This window comes from Coturnix japonica, chromosome 2 (genome assembly GCF_054131305.1).
Source record: "Coturnix japonica strain WE chromosome 2, WE-NBRP24, whole genome shotgun sequence".
NCBI lineage: Eukaryota > Metazoa > Chordata > Aves > Galliformes > Phasianidae > Coturnix > Coturnix japonica.
In genome coordinates this window covers 101,241,775-101,261,178 of record NC_140664.1, presented here as the reverse complement: position 1 = coordinate 101,261,178, position 19,404 = coordinate 101,241,775, and the positions used below count along the sequence as shown (strand labels likewise).

General features: G+C 36.9%; 1 protein-coding gene across 1 annotated transcript in view; it reads left to right on the top strand.

The window, feature by feature from the left end:
- The window catches only part of COL6A6 (collagen type VI alpha 6 chain), a 37,949-nt gene extending 19,654 nt beyond the window's left edge, over positions 1-18,295 (top strand). Inside the window, exons 17-39 of the mRNA XM_085539259.1 lie at positions 1,352-1,396; positions 1,654-1,707; positions 1,972-2,034; positions 3,036-3,101; positions 3,571-3,624; positions 4,052-4,087; positions 5,355-5,417; positions 6,153-6,215; positions 7,793-7,855; positions 8,269-8,331; positions 8,773-8,823; positions 10,484-10,519; positions 10,646-10,708; positions 11,036-11,098; positions 12,316-12,351; positions 12,432-12,468; positions 12,999-13,010; positions 13,120-13,613; positions 14,306-14,396; positions 15,015-15,686; positions 16,184-16,277; positions 16,489-16,757; positions 17,193-18,295. Of these exons, the coding sequence (XP_085395385.1) occupies positions 1,352-1,396; positions 1,654-1,707; positions 1,972-2,034; positions 3,036-3,101; positions 3,571-3,624; positions 4,052-4,087; positions 5,355-5,417; positions 6,153-6,215; positions 7,793-7,855; positions 8,269-8,331; positions 8,773-8,823; positions 10,484-10,519; positions 10,646-10,708; positions 11,036-11,098; positions 12,316-12,351; positions 12,432-12,468; positions 12,999-13,010; positions 13,120-13,613; positions 14,306-14,396; positions 15,015-15,686; positions 16,184-16,277; positions 16,489-16,757; positions 17,193-17,365 (2,661 nt within the window). The 3' untranslated portion in view covers positions 17,366-18,295. The remainder of the gene's footprint in view (positions 1-1,351; positions 1,397-1,653; positions 1,708-1,971; positions 2,035-3,035; positions 3,102-3,570; positions 3,625-4,051; positions 4,088-5,354; positions 5,418-6,152; positions 6,216-7,792; positions 7,856-8,268; positions 8,332-8,772; positions 8,824-10,483; positions 10,520-10,645; positions 10,709-11,035; positions 11,099-12,315; positions 12,352-12,431; positions 12,469-12,998; positions 13,011-13,119; positions 13,614-14,305; positions 14,397-15,014; positions 15,687-16,183; positions 16,278-16,488; positions 16,758-17,192) is intronic.
- The last annotated feature ends 1,109 nt before the right edge of the window (positions 18,296-19,404 follow it).

The following is a 19,404-nucleotide window of genomic DNA, read 5'->3' as shown; positions in this document are numbered from 1 at the left end:
GGCACTTTATTGAAGCCTGCAAGGCATTTTAGTACAGCTATTTGGGGGGAAAAAAAATGGAATGCAGAATAATTCATACAGTAAAGTTTGGAGACGTCTTTCTGAGGTAGAAAAAAAGTGGAAGAAAATTAAGACTTGTATAAGAGTTGTGATTGCTTACTTCTGCTTGGAATACTTATTTACAAAATTCTTGTTTATTACATATCAGTTTTTCCAAAATGTATGGCCACATATTTTTTCTTGTACAGCATACAAATCTGTTAAATATAAATAATATTTTTCCTCATGGACTTTAAGTAGTTGATTATAATAATGCAGTTCAACATATAACCTACAAAACAATTGTATGTATAGGCTCTTCCAGACTGAGACTCCTGCTGGCTTAACTAGCACTTAAAATATCCTCTTGTGCCATATTCAGTGATCTGTTGAATACCTTGACAGCTTTCAGGGTAGTAAAATGACTGTGGCCTCAGCTAAATTCATTTATTGTTAAAAATAAGAATGGTTTATTTTTTTATTTATATTCAGTAATCATAGAATCATTAAGGTTGGAAAAGCCCTCTAAGATTGTGTAGTCCAACCATTGATCTATCCCCACCATACCCACTGACCATCTCCCTCAGTGCTGTACCTACATGTTTCTTGGACATCTCCAGGGATGGTGATTTACCACTTCCCTAGGTAACCCGCTCCAATGCCTCATCTCTCTTTCTGAGAAGAATTTTTTCCTAATATCCAACCTGAAGTCAGAGTGAAAACTTCATTGAGGACCATACAGTGGGCAGAGACTAGACTCAGGCTCCCTACATGACCTGAAATGACTATTTTTTCTTCATCCCTTTTTCTTCTGTCCTAAACTAAATCACTGTTAGTTAGAAGAACTCATACGAATCATCAAGTCCAACTCATGGTACCCTCCTGTAATTATTCTTATTGTGGTTATTTTTATAATCTTTTCAATATATCATTCATCATTATGAAATGATTTTTATAAGCCTACAATATGAACCTGTAAGCTAGTTATATTTTAGAATATACATAGATTTTGAAGGTACTGAAGTTATGAAAAACTGTATAAAAAACTACAACTTGAATCCTGGAAAAGATCTATAATTGTATCAGTTGTTCTTATTGACTGTTCTTAAACATGAATTCATTTGGGAGCTAATAATTCTTTAAAAATTCATAATTATTAGCTCCAAGTTGTGATTATTATTTTAAACTATTCTTGCCACTATTACACACTACTTTTTTTTCGAGTTTCCTAAAGCAGAGCCATCACTTTTTGCCTGATAAAAGAAACAAATGAATCGATGCTAATATGATGGGTTTCTGTTTATTGTTGTAGGGTGAGCACGGTGAGAGTGGATTTGATGGCACTGATGGAGAGCAGGTAATCTTTGTTTGAATCATTAATTAGCAATTAGAGAAACTTATTTCAGGGTTCAAAAGTACAGATTTCTGTGCCTTTGAATAGGTTTTAAAGCTTAGCAGAAATTCAGTTGTTTAGATAGAAATTTAGTTGTTTTGGAGTTGCATGCCTAATAGAAGTTGGATCCTGCCAGGCAGAATCTGAGAAGCACATTTATGGGAAAGAACATCTGTTTTTTTTATTTTAATTTCCTCTTCCTTCCTTCTATGCGAGTTTAGGGAGAACGTGGATCTCCTGGATTTCCTGGAGAGAAAGGCAGCCCTGGAAAACGGGTGAAGTATCCTTTATAAGAATGAGATTTTATGAAAACATCTGTCTGAAGTGTATTGCTATCTGTAATGCCCATGACTTGTTCTCTAATATGTTACAGACTCTAGTCTCTAGTCTCTTACATAGCTACCCATTCTCTACTATGATTGCTCCTGTTGCAAATCTGTGTAGTTCCACTGATTTAGATCTATGTTCTCTTATCTGGCCTTCCTCTACCATGGGTACTGTCTATAACAGAATTTCTTATATTCTTTTTATGACTTCAGGGCAGAAAAGGCCCCAGAGGAGAACCAGGTGAACGAGGAGAACCTGGTCTAAGAGGAGATCATGTAAGTCTACTTCTTCATTTTTGTTCTGCTGAACCAATTTTATGCCTGGTTTCCATGATGGAGCTGTCTGAGATATGATATGTAACATAATTTGAAGAGTTCTTCACTCAGCACTGTCCAAAAAGTATGGTAAAATTCAGGAACTCTGTATTTAGTTGCTGATGGACTGGTCTGTTTTAATATATTGCTTAGAAGCAGATTTAAGCCTTAGATCTTCTGGATGTTCCTTGCATTTCTGCAGGGAATGTTTTATTTATTTACATTTGTTTTTGCTGTGAACAACGTAATTCCTCTTGGAGGTATTTATTTCTCCCTTATTGTTTTCATTATAAGAGGAATTTCTCAATCATTTAGAATTTCTATTAATTGACTTTTGGTTAGAAGTAAAATGAAATTCACTTCTTCATGCTGCCTATCCATTTTGTATGCTTCAGAGCTCCCTATATAAATGACTAAAATTACACCGGAACCATTGTATTTATCGGACCACAACTTTGCCTTCCTGTACATAAAAAAAGGTCTTTATTTTTCTGAAGAGTTAAGATTAAGGTGACAACTCCTGTATTCTAAAGCTTATAAAAGAGGTCAGATGTCATGGTAACCGGGCTTTTTTGAGGAATCAAGATTTCATGTATGTCTAGCAACAGGTGACTAAATACAACTATTCCAATATAAATTCAGCTGATAATTGGTAATTAGACACAATCTTAGTTCAATTTACTACTATACTCAGACAACCAGAACAGTTTCACATTTTAAGGGTTTGATTTGTTTCCCATTGGTAATACAAATTTTCACCTTTTTGAAGAAGAAAACTGTGGACTTTGCAGAAGTGCCTATAAAGCGTTCTTGCAAGCATGTTTTTTTAAATAGCCTTTATGCATTTCTTTTTGGCAGCAGTGATTATTCTTATTAATCCTGCTTCCATATTCTGCATCTGTAGGTAGAATAATAAAGGTGTGGTCACTGAAAGTGTTGAGTTTTCTACTTAACTTTTCCAGGGAGAACCTGGGATTGAAAATAATATTGCTGGTCCTAAGGGTGAAAAGGGAAACCCAGCATGGCAGGTAAGCAAGTAAATCTGTATTAACGAAGAATGAGGATTTGGATAATTGCTAAGTTGTATTTCCTATCTAGTGACTAAGCAGTCCTGTTAAACTTGCCTTTAGTGCATAACTGTGACACATAACTCCTCAGGGGATAATTTTGCTTTGATGACTTTTTTGGCAACAAACCTCACTACTTTCTCATCTTAAGAAGTCCAGCTGAAAGACCATGGTCAATAAAAATGGATTCACAAAAGCTTTGACAAAATGTCAACAATTAGTAACTGCTGGATTGGAAATTCAAAGCAAGCATGATCACTGTGGTTTGTAATTTCTTATGATAAATGATTTGCAGATAATGACTCCGCATTTAGCATGATGCAACAGATTGCAGTGAAACTGAATCTAAGAAGGATCATAAAGGGAAGAAAGTGTAATTACAAGAAAAAGAAACAGTATTTAATGGTCTGTTAACCGTTTTGTTTTTCAGGGAGACCCAGGACCACAGGGACTCCAAGGAGAGCAGGGCCATGCTGGTCCTAATGTAAGAATAGTAATTAATACAGAGTGGAAATAACTGATCCAAGATACAATGAGGTTCCCACTGAGAGGATGAACAAATGTTATTTTTTAATCCCACAAAGAAAACCCCTGCATTCAAAAGGAACAAAAATCTGTAATTCTAACAGTGAAGTATATTTGGCTTCAAATTTAGTAGCTGTTTTTATTTATTTATTTATTTACTTTGCTTTATTATAAATGAGAAATTTGCTATAAAGCTAATTACAGGTCTTATTCATGTGAAATTACAAGCCTTAAGTTCAGTGCAGCCTTTTCTATGAAGCTTACTTGTTTTGTAATTTCATCACAAATTAATTTATCCCTTCTTCCTTCCTGTGATTGTAAATTCCTTGTCTGCAGCAATTTTTAATCCACTGGAGACTGTAATCTCTCATCCCACTCCTTTCTAGGGTGCAGAAGGTCGAAGAGGCCCTCCAGGCATAAAGGTGAGTGGTTAACACTGCTGCTGTCAATCTATATGCATCTATGGGGCCAGCCTTAGGTTTTGTTCCTCTTAAAGGAAAAATTTCCATGTGATCTAACACACAAGTTTTCAGCAATAGAAGTCAGCCTTCCCTGTATGATACTCAAAAGGCATTGCTGACTTGAAGGATTTAGAACTGGAAAGAAGGACAGCTTTCACTGAAATAAAAGGGCAATTAATTTTATTATTAAGGCAAAATTGGAAACATACATAGAGGAGACTTGCTAAAGATGACAGGAATGAGACCCTGCAGTAAACGGCTAACAGTTTTCCTTTGCTACATGAGTACAGATCTGCATGATAACTTCCACACACTCTGAAACTCACTCCTGTAGAGAATTACTTAACGTAGCAAAGAATTATCTACTTTTGAGCAGCAGAATCTGACTGTATAAGAAAACATGATATAGACAGTCCTTCCAGAAAAGAAAGGTTTTGTGCTGGAGTAGAAATCGGTCCATCTTTCAGATGAAGATAGATATTGGTGGTCCTTTGTTATGCGATCTAGTAACATGCCTAGGACCAAATTATCATGTAGAGAGAATCAGCCAAAATTATCACAGTTCCTGCCTAATGAATCATATTTTATTTATTTCTTTATTTATTCATTTTGCAGGTGGCACAAGCCTAGCATCAGTCTGTAACTAATGTTCTCTGTGATGATGTTTGCACTCTAAACAGACCTCTCTTTAAATGGCAACTTTATGTAGATGTGAGATGGAAGCAATTTTTTTTCCATCTTCAAGAAAGATGGGACTTTTCTTACTGAGTGACCAGAGTGAAAGGTGAGGTGGATAAGAACATTTAGATGTAGGATGAGTTGTGAAGTCATGCTTCTACTTCTATAGGTGGTAAAGGTGCTCTGTCCTTGTGGCCCTGGCTTTATGTCAGTCAATAACTCAAGGGTAATTCAGGAGTATTGCTGAGACCATGGTGTAAAATGCAAAGAAAACAAAACTGACCTCTTGTTATGTACCTCGTGTGTTCATCACACATTGTATACCAATTTTAAAAAGCTACTTAATTTTCTTTTTAATTGAGTTTTCTTCAGCAGGAAATTGAAGCTGCTTGAGAGCTACTTGGAAGGATGGAAATAAACATTCTATCAGCTAATACTCTATGCAGACACAAAATGATTATCTGCATGCATATGGCAGTATGGCAGGTTCCAATTTCTTATAAAATCTTTTCATGTGTTTGTGTGTGTGTGTCTTCTTTTGTTATGGCAGGGTGAGCAAGGAGAACTGGGGGAAACAGGTTACCCAGGAGACCCTGGTCTTCCAGGCCCACAGGTAGCTAAGAGTACTTTGGATTTGATGTATGTTAGCAGTGGAGAAATTAGTTGTCAGTCTCGATCTTTTGTTTTCCTTTTGGAATGCTTTTTTTTTTAATTTCAATTAATGAATATTATGAGCAAATATTCTCTGTGACCATGAAGAAATAAATGTACAAAGTTTCTTTTTATGTTTATGCATGTGCAGCTTGTAGTGAAATCAAAAGGAGAGTGAATAATTTAGTCAATGAATTTCTAGTTTACAGAATATTTTCAAGCAGGCATCTAAAAATTGAATTCATTAGAAATTGCTAGTAGTAAGTACAATCTGTTGAAATTTGAATGTATTGTATTTCCAGGCTGTGATGACATCATTGTGAAAACCATATGGTAATTGACAAAACCAAAGAGAAAAGTTTTGTGATTTAGAAGTGTGCTTGAAGGAGTTACTTTGAAGAGAATTACTTACGGTAGCTTTCAGGTTTAACATGCTCCATCCACTCACTGTATGGGCATGTATATAGGAGAAAGTATGTCCAGTAGTGTTGCTTAATGCCCCTTTTGTATGATAGACACCATAGTGGCTCTCTGAATTTGGCCTTCAGGCAATGACCATCTCAGGTGCTTCACAGAGATTAACTCCCATAGTCAAAGAGCCATATGTTTCACCTGTGCATTAAGGCTTGCAGAACAATCTAATCTTCATTGAAAACCTACCAATGCTGAACTGACTTTTCTTTCTTTTGATTGTCAGGGCCCAAGAGGACCACAAGGGATCAGAGGACCTCCAGGACCACAAGGCATTCCAGGCTCTCGGGTTAGCTTTAAATAATATCCTTGCTTCACAGATTAGGGATCTAAATTTGTCGGAGGTGGAATTAGTGAGTTTATAGTTATTATAGAGGTGGTATTAAAACGAGTTTTTTAAAGACTTACAGAAAGAAGAAACTGGAAATTTTCCAGTATAGTAGTTAAAAAGGCTGCAAATTTTGATTATGCTGAAATCACAGCCTTGAAAATAAGTTTAGATGGGTGAATAAAAAGTGAACTACTGTATTATCAATCTTTTGCACAGTTGCAATGAAAGGGTTTAGTTCTATATTCAACTGTCAGTTCCATAGAATCAAGAGTAGCAGTATGGCTTGCAGCTCCTATAGATCCTTTATACTGCAGAGCAGTTGAAGACAAAGTAATCAGCTTGTCACTGGTGGTAGAGAAGTGAAGTTATTGGAGTGCAGATATAGCTTGTTTTTGTTTGTTTGCTTTAATTGTAGGCCTTAGCATTCTGGAGGGAAAAAAGTCCAAATCACTTTACTCCAACAGTAAGATCCCGTTGCTGTTTGCAATTAGGGAATTCAGAAGGATAAAAGAAGTTTGTGTCACAGTGAGCTTTTTCACGCTTACTAGTCTTCTAATTTGTGATGTGCATTCCACAAAAAATAGTCCCATATTTTCTATGGGTAATTGTTTTGAGAAAAGCATTAAAAAGCTGAACAAAACAAGTGATACACTAACAATTGCTTGCCACTTGCCAATGGAGGCTCAGCCAGTCTCCAAGCAGCGGCAACCAGCCCAGCCAACTCCCCACCATTGTTCAATATTTTCTCACATGATGTCATATGATACAGATTATCCCTTCAGCCAGTTTAGATCAGCTGTTCTGGTTCTGTCCCCTCCCAGCTCACTGTGCCCCCTCAGCTCCCCTCACTGGAAGGACAGTACAAAAAGCTGAGAAACTGCAGTGTCCTTGGCTCCATATAGCATTGTTCAGCAACAACTACAGCATCACTGCATTATCAACATTGTTTTTCTCTTAAAGACAAAGAGCAGCATCATACTAGATGCTATGAAGGAAAAATTAACTCCATCTAAGCTGAAACCAGGACATATCTAATTCTAGGTTATAACTATTGAGCCTTGACCACTGATCTTCCTCACCTGTGTATGATGCTGCTGGGTTCTGGGTTCTAATTCTGGAATTACACTGATATAACTCAGGATTGGAACATTTGGCTCTACCATTCTTGGGTACTGGCTTTAGTCCTGTAAAGTCAATCATGACTGAACACTGATCCCGTGTGTATGTGTATATATACATTCACTTTGTGCATTTTTTTGTCATACTTAAATATCTATGTAGATAGAAAATAATATTTATTTCATGCTAAATACCATTTTGAGAATATTATTGCAGTCACACCAACAACAGGAAATAACTTGAATGACAGTGTGACACATAACCTACTGTGGTCCTTGAAGAGCTTTGGTGAATTCTATTTATGTGCTAATGTCTGTAGTGATTCTACAGAAACTTCAAGTGGCAGTGAATCCTTGAGTTTAGTGAGTCCTTGAGTTCTTCACCGTTCACTTTTTTACTGATATTTCTGATTACAGGCTAGTCTGGGTCCCCCAGGTCCACCTGGTTCAAGTGGAAAGCCTGGTGCAAGAGGAGTAAAGGTAAACATTTTTAACGTGTGTGATCACAGCAATCATACAGTATCATTTATTCAAGAATCTGACTGAAGAGCCATGGATTTAACACTTGTGTTTTTCTTGTGGAACATGTGAAGATTGATAAATTGTATATGAATTTTTGATTGCACATCAATGCAAATAATGGATACAAGGTCAAACACAGGTGTCAGAGCTATGCTAAGAAGTTTTTAGTCACCATGGCTGCTCTTCAGATTGCTGTCATCATGGCTTTCAATGGGACCTGGCTTTTCATGACATACAGTAGGAATATGCCAACGGTGTCAAGCATTTTATGATTTTCCTATGCACTGGAAATAAGTTATTCATTTCAACCTTTCTGATCAAAACATTCCACCATTTAATTTTTTTCTTTATTTACATTTCAATTATGACAGGGTGAACCTGGTGACCCTGGAGAGAAAGGCCCTGTGGGACCACCTGGACCGAGAGGCATACCAGTGAGTCTTTCTGCCCTAGTTCATGGCCCCTTGTGGTTAAACACTCATTCAGCTGGATCAGTACAGTTAATTCCCCTTTTCTATTTTCACTATTTGGTGCAAATAAAATTATTTCAGATTTGGTTCTCAGCTTTAATGGAAACCAGATTCCTTGTGGGCCAGAGATAACATTTTCATTCAGATTCTCTTTATCTGCTAAGAGAGACTGTACTGGAAGTGGGTCACGCAGTGGAGGGGTGCTGTGGCCTTAATTGCTGTTTACTCTCTGCAGCTTTTTCTACCATTTGATACTGTTTTTAGACTGTGTAATAATAGATTGCCCTGCTTCATCAGTATCAAAAGTCTGGACACACTGATATAATGGGAGGTCTCTTTTTCAAAATGGAACTAGAAATAAATCTCATATTAAAAGCTAACTGACGGTATATTCAACCTGTGCAGGGTGTGGATGGCAGAGACACCTATGGTCCTGAAGGAAGCAAAGGAGCAAAGGTGAGAACATTTCTCAGTTTCTATTATGTGGGCTCAGTATTAATGGGACCATCAGTATTGATTTAAGATAAATGTACAATGTGGCTACAACATCTTGATGTTCAGCAAGAGGCTCAGCCTTCCCACAGCTTGTAAGAGGTTCTGCAATAAAACAAATGTGATCTCTAGTTCTCTTTCATGACAGCTTAAGAATGCAGTTTGAGGTAAACATAGTTCTTCATCTCTGCAGATTTTGAAAACTAGATTGAGAATTATGGTCCCATTTTAAACAAATAGTGACACATGATAATACATGAGAATGACTGGGAGGGAGCTACTCTTTTGAGAACCACCCTCTTCCTCTTTCATTTGTGTGAGTGTGTGTGTGGTTTTGGATATGGGTTTGTAAGTTGTACTTTTTTGCAGAACCAAGTGCACTCCAGCATGCCTGACTAGCCTCTCCTGTTGGCAAGGGTTGACAAGCTAGCAGTGAAATGTCTGCTGTTTAAAAACATGCAAGAATCTGACTAAAACAAGAACTATACAGAAAAGAATGAGATCAAAATAATTATACCTCCATAGATACATGACTTAAGTGAGGTAGTAACCAATCTGTAGTAGGCTGATGGTTGATGATTTGTCTATTTAAACCTTCCATCAAAACACTGATAACCAATTTTGGGCTTGGGAAACAGAATTTAAATATAATGGATTTTGTTTTGTAGTTTGAAGGGTTTTTTTACATCATTGATGCTGTTGGTTTTAAATTAATATACAAAACATAGACCAATCAAACAAACAAACAAAAAAACCCAACACCAAACATGCCAGGTTTGGTAATGAGTGTTGTTAGGGGAAAAATCCCACATCATTTTTATTAGGATTAACATATAATACATAAAATTACAGAGATATTTCTCCTAATCCTCATTGCTACTAAATCAGGAAAAGAAATACAGACTCTGAAAGCAAGGCAAAAGTGTATGGACTTTTTGTGTGAAAGCAATGAGAAATAGATTGGTTATGGTAAGTCAGACTGAGAAATAGCATCTATAAACTGCTATATAAGTATAATTGCACATCAAAAGCAATTTACTCTCAGTCCTGGAAGAATGTATCAGTTTCAGTATGAGATTCAGTGTATTTTGTCTCTCTTATGGAAGCCTTGAAAAACTAAATGATAAAAACAGCCAGCACAGAAAAATACAACTAAACAACAAACAAAAAGAAAAGAGAAGGAAAGGAAAAGAGAAGAAAAGAAGAGAAAAAAAAAGAAAAGAAGAGAAAAGAAAAGAAAAGAAAAGAAAAGAAAAGAAAAGAAAAGAAAAGAAAAGAAAAGAAAAGAAAAGAAAAGAAAAGAAAAGAAAAGAAGAGAAGAGAAAAGAAAAGAAAAGAAAAGAAAAGAAAAGAAAAGAAAAGAAAAGAAAAGAAAAGAAAAGAAAAGAAAAGAAAAGAAAAGAAAAAAGAAAAGAAAAAGAGAAACTTCGTAATTGCACTTGGAGTGATTTGCCTATTTAAATGGCAGGCCCAAGCCTATGGGGTCATTTGAGACTTGTTATTACTTGAGTGGCCTGACATGCCAAGAAAAATTTTGAAATTTGTTTTGAATTAAAGATACCAAATACTAAGGAAATCAGAAACTTCTAGTTTCTTATGAAATCCTTTTTCTTTCTTTTGGCAGGGGGAGTCTGGATTCATAGGGTATCCTGGTCCAGAGGTATAATTAAATGAGCATGTTTCCTTTCATTAGTTATCGTTTTACACTGTTCTTGTTTGGAAGGGGTTATGTGTTTTTGTCTGTATTCTTCTTTCCTATAAAGTTCTGGACTTCATTAATTTTCAGGGAGAAGTTGGAGACCTGGGTGTTTCAGGAGCTAAAGGACCCAAAGGAATTAGGGGTAGAAGGGTAAGAATGATAAATCTGTTAACTCCATGGAGTGTTCAGTAAGCAAAGCACCTCAGATCTCCAGTGTTTCCTCACAGCAAACAAACAAACAAACAAATAATTCCTACTAAAATCTTTTATTGCAATAACCTCATAACCTGGGCAAGAGGTCTTTGAGAGAATGAAGGCCAAAGCATTTAGAATTGCTTGTTGCTAGTAATTCTTAAGTGTGGTAGTCTATTCAAACACAGGAAATGGCTCATAATGTAGTTATAGAGGTTTTTTCTTTGCTGAAATTCTGCATGTGTGTGCAATTATAAAGAATAAAACCTGTATTTGTATTCTTAGGGTAATGCTGGCACACCAGGTTCCCTGGGAGATCCAGGGGACCAAGGACCACCAGGACCTATGGTAATGTATTTTTAAAAGATCTTCCTAGATATCTCTTGAATTTCTACTAGATTAGTAGAATATTTAATAGTGTTTTGTAACATATACAGTACTTAATCAGTCTGCCATCCATATGGAACTGCATCTTGCCTGTGGATGTGTTCACACAAGAGCACCTGCTGTTGGAAATGAACGTACAGTGAAGGGCAGAATTTCTTCTGCAATACGTGACGTTGTCTCTCTAGTAGTTAAAAATCTAATCTGAAAAGATGAGAAAATTTAAAATGTAGAGCAAGCAATGTGTTTTCTAGTGCTTTTAATCTGTATTTTAAACAAGGAAATGTTATGTTCTTTATCAAAGCAGGTGAAAGGATAATGAATTTCAGTAGTAACTAGGACTAACATTGTAGGCATTCATTTTTTCCTTAAAACTTTTCTTAAACTTACATTTTTAGTTTTAAAATGTAACTATTGATAACACTGTTTTTCTGTATGACATGGCCTATGGGATACACGCAACTTAGAAACATAATTTTTGGTCATTACATTGTTCTGACCAATGAATATACCTAGACTACTATATTTTATGCTGTTTGCTATTATGTAATGTCTGTGTTAGGGACAGACAGACCTTATGTGCTAATGAGCCATATATTTGTTGGCCCTGACAATCCATGGTTCAGGAAGTCTTCAGACAGATTATAAGCTCAAGATCTCCTCTTCAGATACAGAACTGAGAAGAGAGTACAGAATGTGTGGGTTTGGTGGGATGACTGTGGTAGCAGTGCACGAATGAAATAAGGAAGTGGGAATTTTGCAGCGAGTGGAAGAGAAGGGGTTGCAGAACGGATACAAGTAGTGGGTAGAGCCATACAAAAAAAAGGGCTGTTTTCCTATCTTTCTTATCTTGTTGGTGGGGTTATCTCTTTGGTCATGTTTGTACAGCTAATTAGCTGAGGAAAAGATGAAGATAAATGTGTGGAATATCTGTGATTATAATAGCAGCAGGAAAGCTAAGGGGATGAGGGAAGAAGCTCAGAAAAGAGATAGAGGAATGGAAGGTTAATCTGAGGAGAAAGTAACAAATGTGGAGTTGGGGTTCTTATTTGGGGATGCAAGGAAGTCTATGATTTTGGTAAACTATAACGCTTAAACTACAATAGGAGAGTTTAAAGCAAAGGCTTTAAAGTGTATGGAGTTCAAATTTCAAATCTGGATCTGTATTTAATTTGTTTCAGGGTGCCAAGGGACAAAGAAGCACTATTTTAATGGAAGTAAGTAACTAGCTTACATCTAGCTGTGCACTACTTGGGATTAACTTACTGTTAATTACTTTTTAATTTTTCTCCTGCAGCCCTGTGAACTTGTGAATTTTACACGAAAAAACTGCCGTAAGTAGGGAGCATCTTCTTTTACCACAGGGTCCACATAGTCATCCTTCATAGGATCTTAGAATCTTAGAATCATAGAATGACCTGTGTTCAAAAGAACCACAATGATCATCTAGTTTCAACCCCCCTGCCATGGACAGGATCACTAACCACCAGACCAGGCTGCCCAAAGCTGTAACACATTTCTCCTGTTCTCATTTAAAATTAATTTGATTATTTGACATTGTGTCAGTTCCCCTCTGGGGACTTCTCAGAGAATATTTATCTATCTCTTATTCTCTAGTTTTGGAGTGTTCATTCTTTCTCAGCTTTCTCTGCTCAGCAGAATCTAGAATAATTTCTTTAAATCTCATCCAAATTTCACTGTTTTGATTATTTGATTGTGGAAAAGGAGTGTTGTCTCTTGTGACCATTTCTGATGCTTGTATGAGCTTTGAGTCAGGCTCCTTAATGAAGATAAGTGAATATGTCTCCATTTTTATGAATATGAGTCCAAAGTAATCTGTCTCCTCTCTGTTTCTTCATTCCAGCTTGTTCATCAGGTAAGCCTGTCAGGCTTCTGCATGCCTATTCTTCATGAAGAAAACGTTTGAAGAAAATGAACAGTGTTCAAATTGCTGAAATGTTCTCACACACATGTTTTGTTTCAAGATACAGACACATGCCCAGTTTATCCAACGGAGGTGCTGTTTGCCCTTGATATGTCTGAAGGTGTTACTCCAGCTGCATTTGAACGAATGAGAAGCATTGTTATGTCATTGCTGAAGACCGTTAAGATCAGTGAAAGCAATTGCCCCACAGGCGCTCGTGTTTCCATCGTTTCTTTCAATACCAACACACGCTATCTCATTCGTTTCTCAGAATTCCAGAATCACAACTTGCTTCTACAGGCAGTCCAGGGAATACCACTAGAGAGATCTACTGGGAAACGTAGTATTGGGGCAGCCATGAGATTTGTTGCGAGAAATGTCTTCAAACGGGTTCGTCAGGGCATCCTCACAAGAAAAGTTGCCATATTTTTTGCCAATGGTCTATCTCAGGAGGATGTGGTCATCAGCACAGCTGTACTTGAGCTGAGTGCCTGGGATATCACAACTGTGGTTATTGCCTTCACTGAATTGCCAGATGTCAGACGTGCCTTCTCAGTAAGTAGACGGACTACAGAAAATTGAATCAGTTGTCTATTTGCTCAGTAGCTGCTATTATTTGAGTAAAGAACAAGGGCTATAGGGGATGTCCAATCTCCTGTTAAAAACTGTTTTGTTGAAGGTTGCTATTTTAACAAAGAAACTCTTATTCTCTTCACTATAATGATCACCATTTGAGCTCTCATTGCACACGCATTATTTCTGACTCGAGGTTTTAGGCCAAATCATAGAATTTCAGTAATTTCACTTGGTTACCCATGCTATTTCTTTAACCTACATGCTGAAAGACAAAGTAAGTAAATGTACACACAGGGCTCAAGTTCAACATCATCCAGAAATACTCTAGCTGGCTTTGCATGATCTATCATAGCTTAGAACTCTATACTGATTTAAATGCACTAATAAGCTTTGTTGACACCAATTGTTATTAGTTGCACTAGTTTAGCAATCTGTGTTAAACCTTCAGGAATAATACAGTGATCTTATAATGCATGAGAGCAGATAGAGCGCTCCATATGGCAACTGGAAAAGTCTTCTCAATACTTGTTCAATATTACAATAGAAATAAAACCACCAAGTTAGGGATAACATCTGTTTCAGTAGAAAAGTAGTAATGACATTAAGAACAAAGAGTAAACGTGATCTATCTTTTGCTATAATGTTACTTCTGTGTTTCCTTTAAAACCTAGATTGATGATACTGGAAGATTTCAATTATTTGTTTGGGAAAAACAACAGGCTGAAAATTTGGAGAACATCATACATTGCACGCTTTGCTTTGGTGAGACATTTTACTTATTTCAGCTGTTGTATTACTCTTCTTACACTATCTGCAACAATCTTACATCTTTCAATAGAATAATTATTTTGGACAATATGGATAGTAAGAAATAGGGTTTTAAAAACACAAAAGCTATTTAATTCCCGTCTCAGCTGTGTGAAACAAATTGTTCTATTTGGCATTTATTTTGTAACAGAAACACAGTCTAGTATTGCGTTTCTGGATACTGTGCTCATTTATTATAAATTCTGTATATGGGGGTAGAGAAAAACTGCTAAATGATAACAGTGTTTCAGAATGCTTAACAGCTGTCTGAGTCAAATAAATAAACAAACAAATAAAATATAGAGCTTACTTCAGTATCCTTTGACATGTTTAGATTTTGATAGAAGAAAAATTCTCAGGGAAATTCTGTTCATAAGGTAAAACTTAACACACCAGTTTGTTCAGCAGGATTCATCCCTTGTAAGAAAATATAAGATGTCTGGTCAGTAAATTGATTACTTTAAATTGAATTTAAGGGGGAAAAAAATGAACAGAACTCACATTTGTTCTTCCAAACCATTGTTTTTGTTGTTTTGCTAAATAGTTTTCTGTTCATTGGCTCTCCCTCTCTAGATAAATGCAAGCCCAGCAGCAACTGTGCAGTGCCTGTTTCTCCACCTCTTCTGATGGATATGGATATTACTTACATCATAGACAGCTCTCACAGCATCAGCAGTGAAGATTTTCAGATTGCCAAGAACTTTGTGAGCAACATGCTGGATCAGTTTGTCATTGCTGAACAGCCAAGTGAATCTTTTGGAGGCACCAGAGTGGCATTGGTACAGCAGGCTCCCAGGGGCTTCTTACCTGACAGAAACAAAACCCCTGTGGCCTTGGAATTTGATCTAGAAACATACAACAGTAAAGATTTGATGAAGAAACATATCCAAGAGTCTGTTCACCAACTGGAAGGGCCATCAGCCATTGCTTCTGCTTTACAGTGGACGGTTGAAAATGTATTTTTTAAAGCTCCCAGGCAAAGAAAACACAGGGTCATATTTACAATAGTTGGAAGCAAAACAAGCACACAAGACAGAGAGAAACTAAGAGAGATTTCTCTTGGAGTCAAGTGCCAAGGATTTACCATGTTCACTCTTGCGTTTGGCAATGATCTGAGTGACAGTGAGCTGATGGAAATATCAAGCTCCCCAACAGATCAGCACTTACTGACATTGGGTAGAATTTCAACGTCTGAGATGGTATATGCTCAGAGATTTGCCCGGGCGTTTCTAAATCTGCTGCAACGTAAGTAGTATGCAGTGCCATTCACTTAAGTTATGGAAAGAATGAGAAATGCTCTGTAGAAAAAGGCATTCAGTGTATGAACTGCTTCTCAGTTTCTAGTCATAATGTAACTAATTGGTTTTTCACCTATAAGTGGACACTAATGGAATTGCCGGTAAATACAAAGCAATATTACATTCTAATGTTGCTTTAGGCCAAAAATCTTGAGAAGTTTTTTTTCTCAGTAACTTTGTAATCAAAGTATGGCTATGCTGACTTCACTTTTATGAAGGAAAGACTGTTCCTCAGACACAAAAAGCAGATGTTCTCCTGATTTAGGCTTACATTTCTTCTCTGGGCATTGTCACCTACATTTCTTTTTTGACCCTTGGAAGGGTCTCTCTAGGTAGTAAAAGATACAAGCTCCAGTTAACAAGAAAATAAATCTTTTTCTGCTTTTTGCTAAACCTGGTGGAGGAATTCAGAACTCACTTGTGGTATGCTTGTTTTCTCCACAGAAGACATAAACAGTTATCCTCCTCCTGAACTTCAAGACGAATGTGAAAACTTAGATCGGGGGGACACACGGGAGCAAGTGCCTGTGACTGAAAGGTCTGGAACTGCCTATTAAATCTTACACATGTGAGCATGTAATGGATAAAACTATGTATTTACAGTTATCTCCAAACATAAGATTTTTCCCTTTAGATTAGCTTTGTCAGAAGCAAGATCAGGATCAACATTTTTTTTCCACAGTATTCAGAAGGAATGAAAAGGCCGTACTGGTGATTAAGTAGTTCTTTTTCCCCTCCCTCCTTTGAAGGTTGCCTTTACCTGGAACTGATGAAAGTGGTTACAGTGGTGACTTAAAAGACATTGAAACAACTGAAAACAGAGCCCAGGAAGAAGTTAAATTGACTACCACGGGACCTGTATACACAGTGCCAGGAATTGGATATGGTTTTGAGGAGAATGAGTACTTCACAGAGGAAGACACAACTGGAGTAAAACAACAAGAGTATGGAGAAGCTCAGGGGAAAAAGGAAATTCTATCAACAACAGTTAAAATCGGACCTGACAATAGTGATTATGGTATGATCTAAGAGCATTAGAATTCTTTTTAATTCAGTGGAAAATCTCTGAGTTGTGAAGGACTCTGTTGGATGCTTGCTCATTGTGAATCGTTTCCATTAATTTTGTTTTCCAAAACTTTTTGTTGTCATATACCTATATACAGTCCAAATCTGTACATTACAAGTTTATATTATAGGGTGAACTGTGGATATCATTTAGATTTTAGTTTTGGTCTATAACTTCCAAAAATAACATAATGACAACATAGATTGTACTCCTCTTTACTGAAACAGCTGATCATACTTTTGTCTGCAACCTACCCTAGGGAATCTGCTTTAGTGGGTGGGTTGGACTGGATGATCTCCCGAGGTACTAAATGTTACTTCCCTTGAAATTCTAATGCCAAGAAGGGTGGATTTTTCATTAAGTCTCTCCTTCATTTGCCTTTTCCAGATGCATGTGACCTGGTTCAAGATATGGGAGAATGTCAGAATTACGTTCTGAAGTGGTACTACAACAAAGAGCAGAACATGTGCGGTCAGTTCTGGTATGGGGGCTGTGGAGGGAACAAAAACAGATTTGAGACACAAGAAGAATGTGGATTCTGGTGTATAAAGTCTTTCTAGTGCAGAGACACTTAAACTACTTCATGTCTTTGGTTACACTATCAAGATGATGGGCAGAAGAGATGGAAAATTTTACACAGCATCTCACCTCCCAGATCTCAGCTCAAAGAAATACCTGTTAAGTGATGTTATTATCCACTGTACTGAATATTGAAAATTAAAACTAATGTGCAGACGATGTAAAATTCTGACAAATGAGGAACTTTTATTAGCTAACATTGTGTTATTTATAAGGAATAAAAGCGTTGGAACAATTTTCTTCCAAAGACACTGAAGTGTACATCCTAAAAATGTACTGAATAAGGTAAAACAACCCTTCAAACATCTTCATGAAATGATGTTAGATAGGAAATAGTACTGTCAAAACATTGATTCATTGCTTGTATTCATTTCATGTATAGAGGAAAAAAAATAGCATTTAACTCTCAAAGGTCACACATTTACTAGAACTTACATTGCTTTTATGTGGAGGATTTTCTACTATAGTCACTCCACTTACAAATATTTCAAGATGTGAATAAAATCATTCTTTTTCAAACACTTCTGCCATTAGATGGCAGAAACAGATGAACAAATATTCTCACTGTGCCTTCTTCTATGTAAGCAAGTGCTGTTCTCTTTCCCATATCACTAAAAGACAAATGCATTTCTTTAGGAACATTAGATTTTCATGGTTCATCTTGAAGGGTAAAAAATAAATAAATTCTGAGGACACATTCTTGTTAAAGACAAAAAATGCAATGCTCAACAACAGGGTGATGCTTAACTGAGCTTTCACACTCTGCTGGCTTACCTGAGCTCTGCTGTTGCCTATTTTGTCTGTAGAAGTCACGGTACATTGTACTCTTACCACCTTAGTCCATTCTTTGTAGAGGTGGACAAACTCGCCTAGAATAATGTTCTTCTCTGTATTTGTCTACAATAATGTCAATAAAAATATCTCTAATTTGCTTGGGCTACTGACCAAGGATTCCTCAACAACCTTCTAGGGAACACAGATGAACCTGGAAAAGCCCGGTGCCTTTTGTTGTCAGTTAGAGGAGTATTAACTCTTGACTTTGAAGGGAGTGGGCTACTGCAAATCTCTGCTAGCCCAGGGCTGTGGTGATGCTGAACAACATAGTGTTACCTCTCTGTCACTCTTAGCCCAGCTGAGAAGAAGTGCTCCATGGTTGAAAAACATGCAAAACATCTCATGGGTTCCTCTATTGAACCAAACTGAGTTGAGACAGGTAAACCCACTGTCCTTTGTCTTGCAAGTGTCAGAATGAGACTGCTAAAACTATTGCAAAGGAATGAAAAACATTCTACTCTTTGTTTCTGATCTTCTACATTTGTGGCTAGTACTTAAGGAGAACACCTTAGATATCTTTGGGGAGCCTATTGCTGACCTATATATTCTGAAGAATAAACTGAACCATGGTTTGCTTTCTGCCAAAATATGTACCAAGTTTCAATTCTGGAGTGTTTACTACCTAAACATCACAATTGCTATTCTCTGCAATATCTGTTTCTTATGTATGCTGCCAGCTGACAGTAGTTCCTCTCCTCCTTTAAAATGAATCATTGCCTTAAGTCATGAGGTGAACATGAGGACGGGAGTTTGCCTCGTTTGGAAAAACAGGTTTTGTTTTTCAGAAGAGACTCAAAGAAATCCTACTTCTAAGACAGGACCACTGGGCAATCTGATCTCCTAATCTCTTTAGAACTATGATGTTCTCATTTTGTTCAGGTAAGTAAATAATTCTTTTTCTTGAAAGAGAGAGGTCAAAAATCAAGCATATCTACTCATGTAGCAAAGGCTGATTCTGTTATCTTCGGTTCTTTGTCCAAAGAGAAACGGAGTACCCTGGGTGGCCTGCAATTCATCTCTTCCTTTCAGCTGGCTCTTGTCATCTGAAGTTACTTAGTCTTGCTGCTACCTCAAATTTCTTGTTTTTCACTGAGGGAAGGCTTTTAATGTGTTGGACCCTTGGTGCTTGATAATGAGAAATCTGTGCATCTGCATGAGCTGAATTGCTTGTGCCTTCCATGCATCA